The sequence below is a fragment of the Melampsora larici-populina genome, assembly GCF_000204055.1.
Source record: "Melampsora larici-populina 98AG31 unplaced genomic scaffold MELLAscaffold_54, whole genome shotgun sequence".
Classification (NCBI taxonomy): domain Eukaryota; kingdom Fungi; phylum Basidiomycota; class Pucciniomycetes; order Pucciniales; family Melampsoraceae; genus Melampsora; species Melampsora laricis-populina.
Window position 1 is genome coordinate 475,680 of NW_006768818.1, and position 16,697 is coordinate 492,376.

Genomic DNA, 16,697 nt, shown 5'->3' on the forward strand with positions numbered 1-16,697 from the left:
TGACTGCTCTTTTTCTACTTCTTGATATTGAATTCTCAGACCCTGATCTCCCTCATGTGTAGAGATTCACTTTGATGTTTTTACCTGTTACAGCAGTGGACCGACTGCAGTGGCTGGCCAGGAACTGGAAACACAGTCCCTCCAGTGGCTGGCCAGGAATTGAATTACTCGTTTTTTTTAAAACTCAACTACATAACACTACATAGCTATACTACTCACTAGTCTATTTCTCTCTCAACAACTTCAACTCTTGTGATTCTTCTACCAAATTCCCAAAAAAATATACAAGTTTTTCCGGAAAAAAAATCAAGATGTCTAATTGCTCTGAAACGCCCAAAAACACAGATTTTGAGGGTCCTTATGCAGATGGAAGGAATATTGGGACCTTTCTCCGAAAAAAAAAATGGTCCTTTGTCAACAGGTAGGAATCCGAGTTTTTTTTGTGAAAACCGGCGAAATTTGTGTAGGTAGGAGGGGAAAATTTCGGGATTTCCATTAGGAGGGTATATCGGGGCTTTCCAGGGTCCTGATGGAACTGAGTCTGGATTAATGTGAGGCCCGGTTTGAGTAGAAGTATGTATGCTTATAACAGATTCAATCGAAAGTGGTATGTATTCGAGTCTCCTCTGACGCACTTCACTCAAACTCAAACTCAAACTCATCCTCAAGACTGCGAACTTCATTTTCATCCAAATCCATCTCATCAACTCAACTTCAACTTCAACTCCGATATCGGTCCTCAACACAACTCAATTCTCAAATTCTTCAGAACGACATATTATATTCAAGAACTCACCAAGCTTCAAATACTTAAACAAAACCGAAACCATGTACGGTGCAGGTGTACTTTTATCCGGAAATGAACCTCCACAAACCGTTCTAGAAAGCTATATTGGTATGTGTTCAAAAAGATCAGACGAGTGATGTGATGAATTGAAAATTGACTTTGATTTGGGTTTTTTATGAAATAGAACGTGCTTGTAGTCCAATGTTAAGTCAACCAAACATGTCCCTCAATTTAGAAATCGCGTAAGTTGATGACCAGAATCTAAAATATCAATTCAAAACCCAAAAACCCAAAAACGAGAAAACCTACTATAAGAATGATAGTAGTGAAGATTGAGGTTTAACTGATCGAATCTTAATTTGATTTTATACTTTTTCTTATTCTAGTGATATGGTGAATTTAAAGAAAGCTAATACACCTAGAGAAGCTGCAATCACGGTTTTACAACATGTTAATCGTCGGAATACGCATGTTTCAATGTTGGCTTTACACGTTAGTTTGATCTTTATCTTGACCTTTATAACTCAAGTTCAAGAAAGTTCATGATTGATAACACTGAGTTATATGAATTCTTCGTCTTCTTGGATTTAAATCAAACCATCATAAATCACAATACCTCATGAAACATATAATCTCTCTCAAAAATATCCAACTTCAAATCAAAATCAGTTATTAGATATCTTAGTAAAAAATTGTGGATATCCATTCCATTTACAAATCTCAACCAAAGAATTCTTAAATGAATTAGTCAGAAGGTTTCCCGAAAAACCTCCCATCTTTCCACCTCCACCTATGCAAAAGATTTTAGAATTGATACATGAATGGAAAGTGACGATTTGTGTGACAAGTAAACATAAAGAAGATTTAGTTCATATTCGAGATATGCATAGGTTACTGACGTATAAAGGTTAGTTTTGCTTTCGGTTTGGGGGGTTTTGGAAACTTGATTCGTTAGTTTTTTGATTGGTGGATTTGATGATATACTTTTTGGGGTTTCAAAGGTTATAGGTTTCCAGATTTGGATAGACGAGCAGCACAAGTTTTAAACGAATCAGATGTACAAAACCTCTTTCAATCTCTATCTTTACACTAAACCCATTGACTCATTCAGACTCTCTTTTGAATGTTTTTAAATCAGAGACTTAAATCAGCAGAAGAACTAGAGGAAGAAGATCGCGCTGCTCAATCAGCGGTAAGTGTAATTTTCTTTTTTGAGTGAAAATCTTCGAAACCTATAGCCTGATCATATTCTCTAATGGGATAGAAACTCCAAGAATTGATTCGGAGAGGTACACCAAAAGATTTAGCAGCAGCACAGGAATTAATGAAAATCATGTCAGGAGCAGTAAGCGAAACAAAAAAAAAATCAATATACTCGAGTTTCATTGGAAAGATCTTGATTATGTTTCTTTTGCTTGATGATGGTGATGATGATCAGGAACCAGATAAACAACCAGATTATGAAGCTCAAATGCAGAAAGAATTAGATCGAGTTCAATCTCGGATTCTATTACTTAATGAACTTTTAAATAATGCTCAACCAGGTGAAAGATTTGTAGATGGTGATGCATTTGATGTAAGTGTTTTTTTTTGATTTTCGTTTTTGGTTTTTCAATTCTTCAAGTTTCAGATGATCATGATGGTTTAACTTTTGAACTTGATGTTTTTCATTTTTTTTTTGCTTTGATTGATTTAATAGCAAATTTCACAAAAATGTAAACAAGTTCAACCTAAATTACAAAAATGGATCAATGAAGCAGCTGAAAACCGACCTGAAATGATGGGTGAGTTTCAATCTATCAGATCTTTTTTCTTCTTGACTATTTCTTTTGGTTCCAAAGCAAGAAGAGACTGATTCGATTTGTCAAAACAAAACCAAATCATCATATTTTGTTGGATAGACCGATTACTTTTGATCAACGATTTGACTAATAATGTACTTGATCGATATACATCGTTTAAGGCAGGTGATTTTACTGCAACAGCTGAAATCAATCCAGCGTAAGTTTATGTATTTTCGAATTTTAACAAGTTCAAAACCAATTAAACTGATGATGATTAATTTTTTTTCGATGGTTAGATTTGCTGGTAAAGATACAGCAACTGCTAAATCTCAAGCAAAAGAAGTCAGCTTAATTGATTTTGATGAACCAGATCCGACCCCAACAAGTGCTACTCCTGGTCACGATCCTAATGGATTAGATGGTCTGTTCGGTTCGATCTCAATCTCGACTCCTAATCCAACCCCAATTGCCGGTTCATCATCATCATCATCCACAACGACAACAACAATGAACCCTCCCAATCTCTTTTACGATCCGAATCCGTCTTTTAACACTTCTTCAAATCATTCATCTACCACTCAAAACTCATTGATCAATCCTTCTTCAAACCTTGCGATGATGTCTGGTTCTTGGGGATCTAATCAAGTTTCATCTGATACACTACGGTCTACTGGATCATCAGCTGGACCGATTACATTAGGAAACAATCAATCAACTAGTTTTGCTAGTCCTAATACATCAGTACCTTCCTCTAAGAATGGAAATAATAATGATAATAATAAAAAAGATCCATTTGCAGATTTAGCTGGATTGTTTTGATTAGGATTGATGGATTCGATTGATTGATTGATGAGTGAGGAAAGAGTATGAAATCATAGAATTGTATTGAACCTTTTAAATTAATCATCAAAACATCATCTTTTCTTTCTAGTTTATGATTTTTGATTCTGTTTGTTTGATTGTGTGATCTTTATTTTTATCATTTTGGGCTGGTGGGGGTTGAAAAGTGTGTTGTTTTGAATTAATGAAGAATGATTTTTTTTGATACAAAAACGACTATGATTACGACATGAGATGAGATGAGATATGAAGGATAGAAAATAAATTTGGTACAAGGTTAGAAGATTGAACGCGATTTGTTGGTTTGATTGAAACGAAATGAATCTATGATTAGGTAAAAAAATGAGGAATGCCAAAGAAAAAGGTGTAAAGAAGTTGAGAAAAATTGAAAATTGCCCGACTTAGAATCAAATCAAAAACTTTCACTCATGAGTCCAAAATCAAGATTCCTTCAAATGAGTTTCTTTTCTTGTTTACAATTGAGTTCTTACAAAAAGATCGAAATTAAATAAATAGAAACCTGATTTTTTTTCTCTACGATTCGATTGGTTTCTTCATTGATTTCTTTTCTTCATTTTCAGCATCTATGCAAAAGAAAAGACAAAAAATTCAGTAAGTATCCAATTTATCCATCAAAATCCAAAAATGATAGTAAATCAAACAATCCGTACCAATTCTATTACTTAATAAAAGTAAACCATAAGAAGCGAAAAATAATAAGATTAATAGAATCATATTTAAATTACAATCATTTGGATCTTGCCATAAATAAATTGGTGCATAACTACAACTGTAAAAGAAAGAAAAAAAATCGAAAATCGAAATCATTGATTTTACAAATTTGATTTGTTTTATTTTTGAGATGATTAGTTTTTCTTTGTTTTGAGGTTGTTTGAGGAGGTCTTGATTTGCGATTTTGGACTTACATTCCATTACTGTTATATCGAAAGTTACCCATCTTGACGTATTAAAAAAAATGCGATCAATCTTGTAGATGAATGAAAATGAAAGTAGACTTCGATGAAGTTTTCAAGAACAAACATCACTGGTTCGAGTGATAAATATCAAATTCGGGTGACGGTACTTTTTTACGAGTCGAACAGACGGCCAGACACCGGGTTATTCTTAAGCCCGAGTCCGACTCTCAAATTTTTGTCATTGTACTTTCAAAATTCCAAGTGATCAAATTCCTCAACTTGATTTCCTTCAGATACAAATCTTACAGCCGTTGTAAGATCTATCGGCAGATTTTTAGATCATTGTGTTGTTGCCAGATTTAATGTAGAGGTCAAAAACTCCAAAAAACCCTTTTGAGACTGATAACTCTACTGCCCATTTAGGGGATACAAAGTTAAATCTGGGATTTTTTTCCCAGTTTCCCAGTTTGTTTATGGCTGTGTTTGGTACTTTCCCACGCTCTCCCAGTTTCCCAGTTTCCAAAATACAGCCAAAAACGGAAACTGGGAAACTGGGAAAAAAATCCCAGCTTTAACTTTGTATCCCCTAATTGGTCAGATCTAGCACAAGAACAATTGAGTTACTCTCAAAGTGACATAATTTTCGAGTTTTTGACTTCAAAAGTTAAATCTGGCGACGACACAACTTTTCAAAAATCTGCCAGTAGATATTACAACAGCTGTACCTACTTTAATTTGAACTCATTTCAATCATATTCATCACATTAAACCAACTTATGATACCCAATATTTGAATTTGGCATATGTTTCTACTTCAAGCATTCAAAGGAACTCTCTGTGAAATTAGGCTCTAGTATGACTTTCTATATCATTGATTCATATTGATTCTTGATTTTAATATCTTGATACTCTTGATATGTACACCTGAGTTTAATTGAAAAAATCATGGAATTTGATTTCTTTCACTCATCAATAAGTCTTCACCAGTTTCCAAACATCTTTAAATCCGTCAAGTTCTGTAATTTTACCATTTGCTCTACTTTTCAGATAAATATGTAGTTGGGACTCAGAGGTATATAATCATCTTTGAGTATTTGATGATAATCACACAAAGTTTTTGATGCACTGGAAAACAACAAATTTTGTTGGCACTTTCCTGAATCCAAGAGAGGATTCCAAAAGGACCAATATGTGTAGGTTGAGCAGACACACCACTCTTTTCTTTGGCCTGAAGGATATTTGTCTGTAAGGTACATGGGTATGGAGGAATGAAAGAGTCCCCAGCCAAACATTTCTGGCTCACACACCAAATTATGTGTATAAGGCATAAGTCCCTCTCTCAACTACTTGTTTGTCCAAGAGGGACTCTGTTAAGTTAGCTTATGCTGTATCCCCCACATTTGGTATGTGAGCAAGAAACTTTTGGCTGGAGAGTTTTTCAACACACCATATAAACTTCTTACCCTAAAAATAAACACCCCTAGACCAAAGAAAGGTCTTAGGTTCCCCTCAACCTGCATACATTCATGTATGTAACTGTGTATTGAATGCAATGATTGTAGAGCAATGGAAGGCTGAAGTTTGCAGAAAACTCCAAGATCTCTCAGAAAGCTGTCTGACCTGTCAAAAGCTCGCACCAGGCAGGCTGAATGGTTACACATTTTCAAGTTTTTCTGTAGTGCTTTCCTAAAACCAAGAGAGAGATATCAAAGATTAAGAACCAGTATGTGTAGGTTGGTGGGCACAGACAACCTTTCCTTGGTACAAAGGTGTTTTATTTGTAGGGTAAGAATTTATGGTGGGTTGAAAAGCTCCCCAGCCAAATTTTTCTTGCTCACAAAACTTGATGGCTTAAGTCCCTCTCTCACAGGCTTTCTTGCCAAGAGGGACTTTTTTAGGTTAGATATTACACTAACTATCTAAATATGTTTGATATAAATAAAATCTACAACATCTTTTGTGTTTCCTCTTGTACCAGATCAATGAGCTTGTACAACATGTACATCAGAAAATAAGAAAACATGAGAAATAAAAATAACAGGCTTGCATAGCAGTATGACAGTTTTGATTCCAATTATCTAAGTATGTCTTTAGGTGAGTAAATCTTCCTGTTGCTTGGATGTATTGTGCTAAGTATGGGAACACTTTAGGTGTGTCTAAGACTAAAGTAAGAGCACAGCTGCTGCTTTTATGTTGACTTTCATTTTTTCTTCTTTTAATTGTTTTATAACTTCCTGTACTCTGTGTTTGTTGTATTTCATGCAATAAATCAGAAAATGGGCTGGTGTTTCTGTTGCTTGACATGTTTTGCACTTCTCAGTTTCCTCTACTTTTATCCAGAATAGGAATTTGTTTTTTAAGGGCTCATTCCATGATATCATTGGCTTATTCTCTTATCTGGGCCAACATTGCCTTTCCTTTTTGTTGCATCCTGTGGATGTGAGACTTGTATGTTAGTTTTGGTTCAAGCAAGAGGCCTGGTCATCCAAGTATCACTAGTTGATGTTGAAGGGTTTGTCTGCAAAACATTTGACTTGGCTTCTTGTGTTTACTGTGTGTGAAATGCATCAGTTGAGCTACTTTTTGATCAAATAATGCTCCATGTTGTCTTCCCCATTCCAAAAATATGTAACCCTCTTCCTCTGACTCCAAGACATTGAGGTCAAACTTCAAAGTATGTGTCACATCATCAATAAGTCCTAACAAAACAAAATATCAGCATTCATCAGTAGAGAGGAATTGTTGTATAATGTTACCAACAGTGGTGATCCCTGGGGAAGCCTCTCAAAGTATTTGACCACAGAAAGGATATTAGATGACATCAAAAGGATCGAGTCTGAGATACTTGGACTTTTTAAGTTTTGGGGCTTTGAAGGCTGGTTGCTATAGACAAAAGAAGATATTGGAAATACAGTTATTGGTCAAGGATAGCTGAGATTTTATTTACCAAGAATTTCATGAAGAATTTCATGTCTTACAGCAGATGAGTAGAACATCCAGTTTGTACCATTCTTGATCTGACCCTGCTCCTATGACCAACATAAACCTATGTACTGGGGAGATTCTTTTGTATGTCTTGATCCTTTCAGAGAAATCAACCACCTCATCCAGGATAATCTTCTAAATTTTAGCCCTATGGTATCAATCAAGCCAATATGATATCACAATCTCTAGGAGACCAATGGACTATTCAACATCTTGGCTCAGAAAAAAATATGAATTTTATGGTGAGATGAGTAAGAAAGATCAGGGAGGTTTACCTAAGTTCTTTAGGTTTGAAATGGGTACACAAGGAAAACTATAGCTGACAGCAGCATTCCAATGCTGGGACTGGATATCATTGAATTTTTTGCTACATTTAGACAAAAATTAAGGGAAATCTATGAGCCTCAACATGGTGTCCAAGCTTGAAGGGAAAATCTTCCTACAGACGTTAAGGGCAATATGAAAACAAGTAACAATTATACTGCTGAAAAGTTCTTTACTTCAACATTTATGGGAATTTTGACTTCCTTTCATAGGGAGAGGCAAATGGATCTTGGGCTCCTATAATCCAGAGAGGATGGGATCTTCAAACATACTTCAATAGATGGCTGAGCTGTTTTTCAAAAACTGAATATTCAGTGATTCCACACAAACCAGGCCATAGGGCAGAAATTTTTGATTGGTATGATGAAAGGATGACAATAGCCTATCTGGGGGCTTTGAAAAATATCAATAGTGAATCTCCTCAGCTGGTCTGGTGTCTTTTATTCCCAGTTGTTTTCAATAGCTGTGTTCAAACCAAACCCGTTTGACTCAAAAACCCAGTACACCCAGTTGCGTTTTTGGTGGTAACTTTGTGTATCTAGTGACAGCTCTTGACAGCTTCCAGCCAAAAAGTCAACTGGGTGTACCGGGTTTTTGTGCAACCGGGTTTGGTTTGAACACAGCTAATGCTACAAGGGTCTTGTCACCACCAAACATACCTGCCATATGTGAAGAAGAAAAATCTGAAACATTACTCACTAGCATTCAAGTTGTTTTAAAAGGACACTACACAATTCCAGACTTAAGAATATTGAATACAAGGCCTATGACATGAAAGGATTTGTACTTTCCCCTCCAAACTTGCCTGAATGACTGTATTGTAAAAGGTTGAACTACACATATCTATGTGACAAAGATATACTGGTTTTCAAACAGATCACTTTTACAGTTGGGACAGAACTTGTTCAAGATGAGATGTTTTTAGATTTTGATCCGATATATAAATCCTCCAAAGCAGAAAGAAACCACTCAAAATCCCCTCATGGCTAATCTACATATTTCTGTTACATTTGTCCTTGCACTGTGCTTAAAGCTCATATCCTCATCCTTGTATGATTTAATTGAAACTCCACAAACATCACACATTTTAGGTGAAGAAGACAAATCAACCCCCAATATTGTGTCAAATTCATTCATCACAGAGGTCCCTAAGGCAGACAATCATCTAACATCTTTTGAGAGGGAGATCAATGATATACTTGGAACCCCTGGATACATAGAATATGGCTTGGAAGACAATCTGCTCCATACCTTACATCACACACATTCCAGTCCCTTGCTTCCTGAGAAGGAACACAAATATTTCACAATGGGGGAAGGGGGAGACCATCATCATCAACATGTGGAGTTTCCAATGACTCCTTTTGAAAGGGATGAACAATCTGCAGGATATGCTTGTGTAAGTGACATTGGAGATGTAGAAGATAGCTTGGTCAAGGAGGTAGATCACTTGAATCACAAAACATTTGAAGCCCACAATTTGAAAACTTCAAAAAAGCCCCATCAGACATCAAGAGTTGTGGAACTCAAGAAGAACAAGCGCAAGGATAGGTCTGAGGATGCAGATCCTGGGTGGTCAAATTCAGGTCTAAATGACAAAATCTCTTCAAAAGGTGGTGTATATCTCCATGACATTCTACAGAATCATTATAAAATTGAAGAAAAATCATTGATACGTGAACTTCAATGGCAAGCCCAATTGGTACTTTGGCATTCACCTGGTCTTTCTGCCACTATCAAGGCACACTTCCAGGCCTTTGAAGATCATTCCAAAAACAATTTAGCAAATGATTGGAAATTTTTCTTCAGTAGTGAAAGGATTTCAGTGGCAATCAAACGTATTCACTCTGAGATAGCTATGGGATTCTTTGGGGCTTTGAAGACTGTCTGCTATGGACAAAAGGGGATACCAGAGATGAGATTGTTGGTTGAAGATGGCTGGGACTTCCTTTACAAATACTTTCATGATGAATTTCAGATCTTACAGAAGAACAATGTACTTTTACCATCTTCAATCTTACCCTGCTCCTATGACAGAGATAAAGCTATTGGGGAAATTCTGTCACATGTATTGACCATTCCAGAGAAATCATCCATATCATCCAGGATAATCTTCCAACTCTTGAAAAGATGGTATCAATCAAGCAAATTCAATAGTGCAATTTCTAGGATCCCAATCAACTATTCAACATTCCTTGAAAATTGTCATGTTATATACAATCGAGGAAGGAAAAAGATTAAAATAGATGGTGGGAAGACTAAAAAAGAACAGGATGATTTGTTTAAGTACTTCAGGGTTGAGATGAGGAGACAAGGAGAAAGCTTGATTCAAAAGGGCCTCACACCACTGGGAAAGGACATGAAAACATTTTTTGCTACACTCAAACTTAAAATGGGTGACATATATGTATCTCAAGATGGTGAAAAAGGTGCAAGGAAAGATCTTCCTTCTTCAGTTGTTAAGGAGGATATCAAAATAATCAATAAAGCCATTGAAATAGCTGAAAAGTCTATCACTCCAACATTTATGGGAATTTTGAGTACTTTGCATACAAAGGGTAAAATGGATGAATCTTGGTCTCTTATGATTCAGAGTGGATGGAACCACCTTCAAACATACTTCAATAGATGGATTAGCTTTTTGTCAAAACCTGAATACTCGGTAATTTTACCCACAAAAGGCAAGAAAGTTCAAGATATTGATTGGGCAGATGACAAAATGACAATAGCCTATTTAGGAACATTGAGAGACATCACCAATGTACCTACCAACTTGGTCTGGTTTCTTTTAGATCTATGGTTTGATTGTATCACTGAGTCAAAACACAGTGAAATTCAAAATTTGTCAACTAAAGTCTTACCACCAAACAGGGAATTTTTGAGGAACAATTACATGGCATGTGTAATCTCCCACAGGAAATCTTAGCTCTTATCTTCTTCTTGGAAATATCATAGATACAATTCTTCTTTTCTTCTAGTGAAAATGTTTTACTCCATGAATTTGCAAAACTGTAGATCTCTTGTTTGCCTTATGATCTTTACACTTGTATTCCAAAGGTGGTACTATCACTTTAACCAACCCTAATCGAACTAAGGATCTGAAATGCTCAGAATGAAATAGCATTCAAGCTTTCTTGACCTACACCCACAATCCCCCCAGATATATACATTGATCTTGTTTTCTTGCTTGAAACCTTCTCAATTATTCCTTTCAATCATTTGCAATCTTAACATCTTATATTATCATTTGACCTTTCAATATCTGATGTACCTGTAACTTCCATTGGAAAACACAATTTATCTTTGGCATTTGTGATGGCAAAGTCCCCTAAAAACAACAAAAGAGGTTGTATTCAAGTGGATGGATCATATTTAAAGATCCTACAAAATGGACTGGTTCAAACTTGCAGTTCACTCAATAACCTACCCATTGTTCAATCAGTGAAAAAAAAACCAGTGAAACACAAGGAAAGGGACCAAATCCAAATATCCACTTAACTTCAACCATCATCAAGTTTGTTCAAGTTGAAAAACACACACACACTAAATCATAACTGTGCCTACATCAAAAGGCTACTCTGAATTCTTCAAGTTTTCAAAACTCTCTACAAAATCCTGGACCCACATCAGGAGCAATCACATTCCAGAACAAAAGCATGGCCTTATATACAAACCTCATGATCATAATGGTTTTTTTTGTTTTTGAAAAATGATAATTCCTTATCACACCTCTATGTATTCATCTTAATTTTTGGTAATAGATACAAAAGAGAAAATTCAACTTTGATCATGAACTTAGGGCGCGTTCACTTAAGCAATTTCTGGTGAGAAATCACATTCTTCAAAATTTAAAGTGTCTATTTGGTGGCGCATGTTTCATTTTTGTATTAAAAAAATCACAGAATGTGATTTCTGGTCAGAAATTCCTTAAGTGAACGCGCTCTTAGAAAATCACAATTTAACACACCTCAAAACCAATTTTTCATAAAACATCACATTTTTTTTGGTAACACAAAAGTTCATCTAGCAAGAATACTTCTCAGATCATACTATGACTCTACTCAATCCCACCTAAACATTCTCATTCACTTTCAACCCCAAGTAAACCCAATCCATACAATCTTTAGAAAAAGATTAAACCAAAAAACCATATTGATATTTCTTATATTATTCATATATCCAAAAAAACATCTCACATCACATCACAACACAACACATCACACATCACAACACATCACACATCACATCACAACACAACACAAAATTATATAACCCCTCAAAACAACAATTAATTTTACAAAATAGAGTCTTGCAAAAAAAGAAAGCAAAAGATCAGAAAAGAAAATCAATCCAACAAAACACTTCCTTGAAAAAACCTTTTTCTTTCCTTCTTTCTTTCTTTCCATTTACAAAATATTACAAAAGGTGGTAAAAAAAAGGTATTTAAAAAAAAAGGTATCTTGAAAAAGTAATCCAAAAAGGTTTCCAAAAAAAAATGAAAAAAACCAAGAGAGATAACTCAAAGAAAACTCAAAGGAAAAAACTAAAACCAAACCACAAAAAGAAAACAAAAAAACCTTTATTCAAAAAAAATCAAAACCAAATCAAATCAAAATCAAATCGAATCAATCAAGAACGAAAAAAAAAGAAAAAAAGTTAAAAACAAAAATCCAAACTTGAGTTTTTCCTTCTTTTCCTTCTTTTACATCTTTAATTCTTTTCTTTGTTTGTTTGATTGACAACAGAAAAAAATAACAAAGAAATTATGAAAACTGAAAAAGAGGAAGAGATGATATGATAATAATGAGAAAAAAGAACGAAGTAAAGAGTTCCCAAAGAAAAAAAAATTCAAATGATTTTCTTCTTATTCTTTTGATTTCCTTTCCCAAAAGAAAAATCCTTTCCCAAAAGAAACCAAAAGAAAAACCAAAAAAAAACCAACTATTTTTTTCAATATAAAAAAAAGGATATCCATTACGAACCCCACCTGAGCCCAAGACCCACAGCAGAACCAAAAGCACAAGAAGAACCCTCATGAAACCAAACCCACCAAAAAATCCCACAATCACAAGTTCTCATTTCACTTTCCTAACTCTCAACGGACTAGTATGATCATACTGAACCTGAATTGGAGCTCTACCGTTTTGAGCCATCGGATTTGCAGATCTCAAAGAACTAGCATGATGGTTTTGCAAGTGTTGTGTTTGAGAATGTGAATGTGGATGTGGTTGTGTTTGTTGATAAGTTTGTGGTGGTGGTTGTGATGATGATGGTGGGGCTCTAAGTTGGTTTTGTGCCATAGCTCTCAATCCAACTTGAGGTCTACTTTCATACCCAGATGAACCATGTGGAGAACCTCTGGAACCAGTTTGTAAGACTTGTTGATCATAAGCGTATGAACCTCCGGGTGGAACACGTGTTGAAGAAGTTCCGTTTGGAATCGGTCTAGATCCATTAGGAACCGGTCTTGAAGTAGAAGGATGGTATGATCCTTCATTCGGCCCTCGATTCGGTGTGGTAGGCAATCGATGACTATCATTCGAACTTCTCGAACTACCTTGTGAGCTAGCCATCGATTGTGGATGATGTGGTTGAGGTCCAGGAAAAGGTCTTCCACCCACCGGTGGTGCAGGTGGACCCCTTCCTGCCGGACTAGGTGATGACACAACAGGATATTGAGCTCGACTAGGTCCTGGATTCGTAGGAGGAGTTCTAACTTTTTGACTATCAGCATGATAGATTGCAGGTCGGATTGGAGCGGGTCCAGGTGGGTTTTGGACATTTCCAGTCGGATGTAATTGACGGATCGGAGCCGATTGTGGGTTAGGTAATCGAATCGATCCTGTATCTCTAGACAACTTCACACCAGCTGCTTCGGCTGCTTTGGTGATCTCATCATCTAAGACATTTAATGAAGCACAAATCAAGATCCCTGAAAGATCAAAACCAAAGAATGAGTGAATTGAGTAATGTTGTTGAAGAGTTGTTTGGAAAAGAACCTTACATTCTACCATATCTTCATTTCCATCACCTAATGTCTTCCATACAGCTTTCTCTTCATCTGTTTTTCCAGTCACACTGATTCTCGTTTCACCAGACCCACCTTGATGTTTCATAATCTTACCAAATTCAATCCGTTTAGGAGGAATAAGATGTCCAGCATACCTAATCATGAAAAAGAAAAAGTCAAAAAGAGATTGGTTTGTTTGATATCAGTCGGTTTAAACCAAAATGAATTGATAAATCGATTTGAGATGAAAGAAAGAAAAAGACTAACGTAAAATAAAATAAAGTCCACCAGGGAGAATTCGGATTAGGTTTACTAACTTGAAACAAAGGTTGTTCGACTTGTTGATTATCAGGATTAGGTAAAGTAAGTTTATAAACCGGATTCTGAATTCCTTCATTCCTAATAGTCCATCGTAAGTTTCTAGAAGCTTCACACCTAATAGCATTCCTATCATTCCTATCATTCGAATGATGATGAGAAGAACCAGAACTAGGTTGACTATTACTTTCATGACTATTAGGTCTTTTTGAATTGGAAGATGAAGGTGGAAAGAGTTTAGCTACACATAAATCACCTTGATCAGATGGAGTAAGTAAATAGTTTTCTCGATTATAGTTTGTGTGTAGATAAGTATATAAGATTTGATGAGGTTTTCCAAGTGGAGTGATGATTAAAGTAGGTAAATGATCTGGAATGGGTTTATGAGTAGGTGAAGTATAAATCGCATAAGTAGCTGACATGATGATGGGTTGGATTGGTATTTTGATGAATTGGTATTGATGATTGATGTTTGATGATTTCTGAATGGTAATCGATGTTGATTTGAAGTGATTGAATGGGTTTGAATGGTAAAGAAGTTGAATGAATCGATCAAGAATTGTTAAAAAGTATGATTAGTTTATTAAAGAAGTAAAGAGTAAGCCAGTCAATCAAATCAAACTCAAAACTTGAAAATTAAAAATTCAATTTCAATTCTCTTTAACAACCAAACTCACCAATTAAAACCTCTAAATCTAACTTAGTATGTAACCTTAATCTGAAACTCAAACTCTTAATTTAGTAGATTGACCTAATCAACCGATTTCGTCATTCTCATCTCAACCAATCCAAATCCAAATCCAAATCCAACTCATTCTCACTCACTTTCTCTCATCATCTTCATCATCCAAAGAATCACAAACAAACAAGCTCATCATGACGCAAACCAGAGCACATCTATCGTACAATAAATCATCAATAAGCATCCTCAATTTCACAGAATTCAAAAATGGCTCATGTGACTCGTGAGATCCGAACGGGAGGCACATCTTTTATCTTGGTTTCGTGCATGGGGCATCTCTGTTGCATGCATGCATGGGAAGGAAACTTCCAACTTCCTCAGACACCGACGTGAGAAATCCAAAGATCAAAAAACCACACTCGTGTCTAGTGACCGAGCGCATGTACAGTGGGTAAACCCGAGTACGTGTTCCGACCTGCCCTGCAAAATCCAATTTCACCTTTTGGGGCAATGTCGGGGCACTCAATCTGAATGTTTGAGACTGGCACCCAGACCATTGAAAAGGTATTGCTTTGATGAATCTAGGAATATGGTTTTGGAGACCAAAAATATGATTTTACTCTTTTAGGGGTTTGGATTTTCGGACCTAGGCCTCAATTAGGTACCTAGCTAGCTACTTAGCAACGCACTAGGCCCATAATTTGATGAATATGGTGGCTCAAGTGGCAAATAACCTCCAAATTTGCCTTTTTTTGAAAAAAAAAACAAACTTTTGCAACCTAGCACCACCCCTCGACCTTCTTCTCCCGCCAAAAAAAGCAGAAAAAATGGCAAAAAAATCTCAAAAATTTCGGACCCAAAGCTCTATGCAGGGTGGCTTGGAACACGTACTCGGGTTTACCCACTGTATAGACAAGAGAGTTTCCCTCTCAGATAGAACAACAAATCAAATGTACTTATGTAGTCCAGACTCCAGTCCAACATAAATCAAAGTCCCCCCCGAGTCCAGAACTTTTGGCCATTTTTTTGTTTTTGATCATCACATATGAGGCTCACAGACCCCATCAAATCTAAGTTGGAAGCCACAAGGATCTTTATTTTTAACTTGTAAATCTCCTCTTATATTTTTACCATCCATTGTATTGATCAAGCTCACTCAGAAAAGAGTTATAAAAAGCTGTATGTAGCTGGACCAACAAGTTTAATACAAGACCTCTAAACTCGTAGCATGCAGATATCTCCAAAAAACACACTGTTCAAGAAATCCCAATAGCAGCAAGTCTATGTATGCACAATGAAGACCTGAAACCGGGACCAGGAAATGTACAAGATGTCATTAAGTTGTGTGCGACAGGAAGTAAGATCTTATGAGATATGGTCCATGGAACCCTCATGAGCAAAAACAAAAAAGTGGCCAAAAATCTTGTTGTTGTGAGTTGAAAACCTTGACATACACCATGGGGCGGCCGGCATGTGAAGATCAGGTGAAATTGGCCTCTGCCAATAAATCCTAGGCTCTTCACACTATGCCACATCTACCAGCTACACATGATAGCCAGTGTGACCATCACCCAACATGGCCACGTGATCACAAGGTGATGGTTCACCTGGTCATTAGGTGAGAAGGTTCACCTGGTCCTGGTGCGAGTCATCTCACCTGATGGGACACCTGTTCATTGGGTGAGATGACTTGCACCATGACCAGGTGAGCCATCACCTAATGACCAGTTGAGCCTTCACCTAATGAACAGGTGAGCCATCACCTAATGAACAGGTGGGCCGTTGCGGAAAGCAATTCCTACGATCACTTCTAATTAATATTCTCCTATCATTTGTCTTACCTCATTTATCATTGACAGAACAAAAGAAGAGAACCTCTTCAAACTCTCACTATGGTGCATTCAGTCTCAATCAGATTAGTATTATTCATTACATTCCAATGTAGTTTCTATCTTTTCTTTACAACTTCAGAGATCCATTTGGTTATATACATATAAAAAACAGAAAAAAGAAATACTACAAGAATTATTCAAAGAAGACGCCAAAGCAA

General features: G+C 36.2%; 3 protein-coding genes across 3 annotated transcripts; 2 read left to right on the forward strand and 1 right to left on the reverse strand.

The window, feature by feature from the left end:
• Window positions 1–967: 967 nt before the first annotated feature.
• On the forward strand, window positions 968–3,619 carry MELLADRAFT_50288 (uncharacterized protein; the record flags this gene model as incomplete). Its single annotated transcript, XM_007415823.1, has 10 exons — window positions 968–1,029; window positions 1,174–1,279; window positions 1,457–1,694; window positions 1,789–1,844; window positions 1,926–1,979; window positions 2,052–2,132; window positions 2,226–2,363; window positions 2,487–2,571; window positions 2,689–2,788; window positions 2,868–3,619. The coding sequence occupies 10 exons, from the start codon at window positions 989–991 to the stop codon at window positions 3,388–3,390; spliced, it is 1,422 nt and encodes a 473-aa protein (XP_007415885.1).
• Window positions 3,620–8,619: 5,000 nt separating this feature from the next.
• On the forward strand, window positions 8,620–10,563 carry MELLADRAFT_111527 (uncharacterized protein; the record flags this gene model as incomplete). Its single annotated transcript, XM_007415824.1, has 1 exon — window positions 8,620–10,563. The coding sequence occupies one exon, from the start codon at window positions 8,620–8,622 to the stop codon at window positions 10,561–10,563; it is 1,944 nt and encodes a 647-aa protein (XP_007415886.1).
• A 1,210-nt stretch (window positions 10,564–11,773) lies between these two features.
• On the reverse strand, window positions 11,774–14,493 carry MELLADRAFT_50289 (uncharacterized protein; the record flags this gene model as incomplete). Its single annotated transcript, XM_007415850.1, has 3 exons — window positions 11,774–13,569; window positions 13,642–13,802; window positions 13,915–14,493. 3 exons carry the CDS (start codon window positions 14,385–14,387, stop codon window positions 12,713–12,715), a joined length of 1,491 nt encoding a protein of 496 aa, XP_007415912.1.
• Window positions 14,494–16,697: the final 2,204 nt, after the last annotated feature.